This window comes from Megascapheus bottae, chromosome 16 (genome assembly GCF_031878675.1).
Source record: "Megascapheus bottae isolate mThoBot1 chromosome 16, mThoBot2.hap1, whole genome shotgun sequence".
NCBI lineage: Eukaryota > Metazoa > Chordata > Mammalia > Rodentia > Geomyidae > Megascapheus > Megascapheus bottae.
This window is the reverse complement of record NC_143524.1, coordinates 40,659,816-40,665,105: the sequence shown is the minus strand read 5'-3', so window position 1 is coordinate 40,665,105 and position 5,290 is coordinate 40,659,816. Positions and strand designations below refer to the sequence as shown.

Here is a 5,290-nt window from a genome sequence, read left to right as displayed (position 1 = left end):
ACATGGTCATCTCACAGGGCCTGTAAAGGAGTCATTCCAGAACCCCAAATTTGTGGATGTGAAAGTCTCTTATATAAATCAATGCATATTTACACATAACCAATGTACATCCTTTCTTACTATTATTATTATTGCTGATCTCAGGGCTTGAGCTCAGGGCTTTGGCACTGTTTCTGAGCCTCTTTGTGTGTAAGACTAGCACTCTGCCACTTCAGCCACAGAACCACTTCCAGCATTTTTGTTGAGTAGTTTCTTGGAGGTAAGTATCATGGATATTCCTACCCGGGCTGGCTTCAAACCATTGTCCTTAAATCTCAGCCTCCTTAGTAGCTGGGATTACATGTTGGAGTCACTGGTGGCTGGCTTCTGACTCATTTTTAAAAATCTATTTCCTTTATTACCAGTTAAATCTTTGCATGCAAAACCTGGCAATAGAAAGACCTGATTATCCTTTATCCTCTGTATTGTATCTCATGAATAATAGCTCTCAGAAATTTTTAGACCCTTGTCGAATTGCCTTCTGCTATTATTGAAAACAAGGTATCTTGAGTGCTTGTGCACCCAACACAAATCCCATTAACAAGTACAAAAATACTCTTGTGTTTCCCCACCCAAATCCTGCTGTTTATCTTTCCTCACAGACACGTCAAGCTAAAGATCCAGAAAGCATATTTTAGTCTATGGTTATTTCATTGGACATTATCACCTAGGCTACAGCTCAATCTTACTGATTTTCTTTGGTTCCATGATTATGCTCTAATCATTTATTCTCCATTAAAATTTCAAATGGATTGTACAAACAAAATATCAATGGCTGGATGTGATAGTGCATGCCTGAAATCCCAGTATCTCATAAGGCAGAAAATGAGAGGATTATGTTTTGATGTCCATCTGGACAAAAAAGAAACTAGTGAAAACTTATTTCAACAAACGAGCTGGACAAGGTGATGTATGCTTGTCATTGCTGCTGTCATGGAAGTGTAGATAGATAGGATCATAGTTCCGGGCTGACTTCAAGAATTGGGATACAGGATACAAGACATTATCTGAAAAAGAAAACAGCACATTGAGACCCTGTGTCAAAGTGTCCTCAAGTCTTGCATCATCAGTAAGAAGAGAGGGTCCCACAATTCTCCATAGGCACACCCCCCAAAGACCTGAGGGTCTAGACTGAAATTTCTATTATTTCTCAGTAGTACCACTCTGGAGAACCAACTTAAAACATGGTTCCTTTGGGGATACTTAGCAAAACCTTGGAAGGAGGTTTGATTCATGTAAAATGAAGAACAATTAACAATAGCAGTGAACTGTTAAAGGGATATTATAAAGAACTCAAATGAAAGACCCATAAGGTCTAATACCTTTGTATATTTTGTAATAAATATCTTTATTTTGTATTCAAAATAGTTAATTTATTCATATGTACTGGATGATAAACACACAAAATGGAAAGCATAAATTGAGATAATTAAAAGTTCACAATATTTCATATAGTGAATACATCAGTATCTCCCTTTAAGCAACTTTTAAATCAGCTGTTCTCAATTTTATATCAATTTAGTGCTTTAAAAATCACTCATCAATCTGGACACTTTGCACTACAGTTCTAGCCTTACACAGTAACTATTTGCCTAAATATACACATACTCTTTAAACAGCATTCTACCATTCATTATATACTCTTTTCAGTTTCAAACATCATTAAATTTAAGATAAAAATTCATAATAGAAATATAGCACCAATTTTATGTCTTACTTAGACAACATAAAAGTATGGGGCATTATGCAATATGAGCTTACAAGGTATTTGTCAAATGTTTACAAGAATGAAAGAAATAAATCCATCGTTGGACACATTTTCTCATCCCCTGATGGCTGATTTTAGGGGTTTGTGTCCTTGTTTATTGGTTATATGTTTCTGACATATAGCCCTAGAGCTATTTAGCTACTTGAATAAGCTGCAATGTGCTTGTTTTTCTTTCTTTTTTCTCCACTTCCTTTCTTCCTTCCTTTCCTCCCTCCACTCCCTCTTCCCTCCTCTATTCTTTTTTCCCTACTTTCCCCTTTATTCTTATATGTCTTTCTTTCTTTCTCCTCATTTAATGTTTTTGCTCTATTTGACAGCATGATTCCTCACTTTGGCTAGAAAATGTGTTAATATGATGTGAGAATTAATATAGGAAAATAGGAGAAAGGAAAATGTGTATGAATGGAATGACAATGGGCTGAAATTCAACACATTCTCTTCTTTCTATATTGATAAAATGGGCATCAGAATCCAACATCAACAACAACAGAATCCACATCTTACAATAAAAACAGTTTTGCCGCCGGGTGTGTTGGCTCACACTTGTACTCCTAGCTACTCAGGAGGCTGAGATCTGAGGACACTAGACACTAAAGCCTAGACACTAAAGATCATGAAACTCTTATCTCCAATTAACCTCTAGAAAACTGGAAGTGGTGCTGTGGCTCAAGAGGTAGGGCAGTAGCCTAGAGCTGAAGAGCTCAGGGACAGCGCCCAGGCCCACAGTTCAATCCCCACGACTAACAAAAGAAAAAAAAAAAAGAAAAAAACCCCGATTTTGCCATCACTCTCCTCAGAGCCCCCTTGACGTCCTTGTTCCTCAGGCTATAAATGATGGGGTTCAGCATCGGGGTCACTGCTGAGTAGAACACAGAGATTGTTTTATCCTTTTCACTCATTGTTTTGGAGTTTGGCCTCATGTAGGCAAATATTGCTGAGCCATAGAAGAGGACAACGACAAGGAGGTGAGAGCCACAGGTGGAGAAGACCTTGAGCCTCCCCTCCCCGGACTGCATGTGGATCACAGTGGAGACGATGTTGCAGTAGGAGACCAGGATGAGGGAGACAGGAGCCAGGAGGATCACCACCCCCATGGCGAAGATGGCCATCTCCGTGCTGTGCGTGTCTGCCGAGGCCAGCTTCAGGAGGGCAGGGGGCTCACAGAAGTAGTGGTTGACTTTGTTCTCTCCCCTGTAGGGAAGATGGAAAGTAAAGGTGGAATCTACCAGGGACACCAAGGCTCCACTGGCCCAGGACCCTACGGCCAGCTGGACACAGCGGCCCTGTGTCATGATGGAGGAGTAGCGCAGGGGCTTGCAGACAGCCACATAGCGGTCGTAGGACATCACCGCCAGCAGTGCGCACTCCGTGCAACCAAACAGAAGTAAGACTACTATCTGTGTTGCACATCCCACAAAGGAAATGGTTTTCTTCTTTGCTAGGAAGTGGACAAGCACCTGAGGGACTGTGGTAGTAGAAAAACAGAGGTCAGCAAAGGAGAGGCTTCTGAGGAAAAAGTACATGGGTGTGTGGAGTCTGGAGTCGATGTGAATGAGCAGGATGATCAGCAGGTTTCCCAGCACGGTGAGCAGGTAGATGGCCAGGAAAAGGAAGAAGAGCAGGACCTGTGTCTGTGGGTCTTGGGAGAGGCCCAGGAAGACAAACTCTGTCACATAGGATTGGTTCTCCTGTCCCATGAATGGTGATTCCTGTTTATATAACAGCAATAAAGCTATAAAACTCATAAAGCCAGCATTACACTTGTCCACTAAATAGACAGGGATTCAACAGAAAAGGGGAACTATAGAACAATTTCTCTGATGACCACAGATGTAAAATGCTTTTAGATAATTGTTATTATTAATATACAGAAAAAATCAGAGTCTGTAGAGGCTGTCAAAGAATGAGCTTAATGCTAATGTAAGCATTTCAGCTTAAAAAATGTATACATTGGTAACAGTGTATACAGTGGTAGTGGGGTTTGAACTCAGGGCCTTGTGCTTGCTGGACAGATGCTCTGCTATCTGAGCCATAATCTAGTCAATCTTTAAAGTTTTGCTGGGGCTTGAACTCTGGGCCTGAGTGCTGTCCTTGAGATTCTTTTTGCTCAAGACTGAAGCTCTACTACTTGTGCCACAGTGCCCCTTCCAGGTATTTTGAGTACTTTATTGGAGATAAGCGTTTTGTGTACTTTCCTGCCGGGGCTGCTTTCAAACCTCAGCCTTTAGAACTCTGCCTCCTGCGTAGCTAGAACTATAGGCGTGAGCCACCAATGCCCAGCAATTTTTTTCTTACTTTTTGTAAAGGCTTTATGTTTTTTTTTTTTCCAAGGCCTAACCTGTGATCCCCTTATGGACTCTACTAAAGTTGAAGTGAATCATTAGTAATTCTCCTATAATAGTTACCATCGACTTACTATTACATTTTCAATATTAGATGTTTTAATTCTTGATCTTGTATGTATGACATTATTATGCATCCATTTTATTGTTCAAACTTTGTGAAAAGTGCATACACTTAAAAGTATTCAAGGTTGGCTCAATATATTTGTCAATAAGCTCATTAACAAAATCAAGGACAAGAATAACATAATGTCCTTTCATGATTAAAACCTCTAGGAAAAAGATATATAGAACAAACATACATCAAGATAATACAGACTATTCATGACAAACCTACAGCCAACATCACACTAACTGAAGAGAAACTAAAACCAGTTACTCTAAAAGCAGGAATAAGGCAAGGATTTCTATTTTTCACTCCTTTTCAATATTGTACTAGGATCTCTAGCCAGGGCAAAAAGGCAAAAGAAAGATAAAGAAGATCCAAATAGGGGAAAGAAATAAAACTATCTCCATTTGCAGAAGATGTGATTGTATATCAAAAAGACCCTAAAGACTGCTTCCCCAAGTTTTGAGAACTGATAACTTTGGCAAGTTAGCAGAATATAAACTCAACCCACAAAAAAATCATAAGTTCTCTATATACCATCAATGAGATGGAAATCAGGAAATAAAAACAACTCTGTTTGCAATAGTCTGAAACACACACACACACACACACACACACACACACGTGTACTTAGAAATCAACACAACTGAGTAAATGAAGGACCTTTACAACAAAGACTCTAAAACTTTGGAGAAAGAAATAAAACACCAGGAGTGGAAAGACATCCCCACATTCCTGGATTAGCAGAATTAATATTGTGAAAATGACCACAATACCCCAAACAATCTACAAATAATATAAGACCCATCAGAATTTCAGTATCATTCTTCACTGAGAAAGAGAAAACAGTCCAAAAATTCAGATAGAACCACAAAAGTTCCTGTATCTGTTCTTTCTAAAACCTGAGGTTCCTTGGGTATTTTATTAATCCATAGCAAAAACAGAAATATTGATTATTATCCTTTAACAAAAGGTTCAGTCTCTTTGCTCAGCAAAAGCTTAAGTCTCCTGTGGCCCCTTTCACTTTTTTTC

General features: G+C 39.2%; 1 protein-coding gene across 1 annotated transcript; it reads right to left on the bottom strand.

Annotated features, from left to right (window-relative positions):
* Positions 1–918: 918 nt before the first annotated feature.
* Positions 919–3,504, bottom strand: LOC150053276 (olfactory receptor 2D3-like). The gene is made up of 2 exons (XM_090349274.1): positions 2,590–3,504; positions 919–1,011 (listed from the first exon to the last, which is right to left on the bottom strand). Exons 1-2 carry the CDS (start codon positions 3,502–3,504, stop codon positions 919–921), a joined length of 1,008 nt encoding a protein of 335 aa, XP_090205400.1.
* Positions 3,505–5,290: the final 1,786 nt, after the last annotated feature.

What these genes read in the sequence shown, in the direction of transcription:
- LOC150053276 (XM_090349274.1), bottom strand. Translation starts at nt 3,504, where the DNA reads ATGGGACAGGAGAACCAATCCTATGTGACAGAGTTTGTCTTCCTGGGC. An exon ending in GGGCTCTGAGGAGAGTGATG is followed by an intron (nt 1,012 to 2,589) that starts GCAAAATCGGGG and finishes CAATTCTTGAAG; the next exon opens with TCAGCCCGGAACTATGATCC.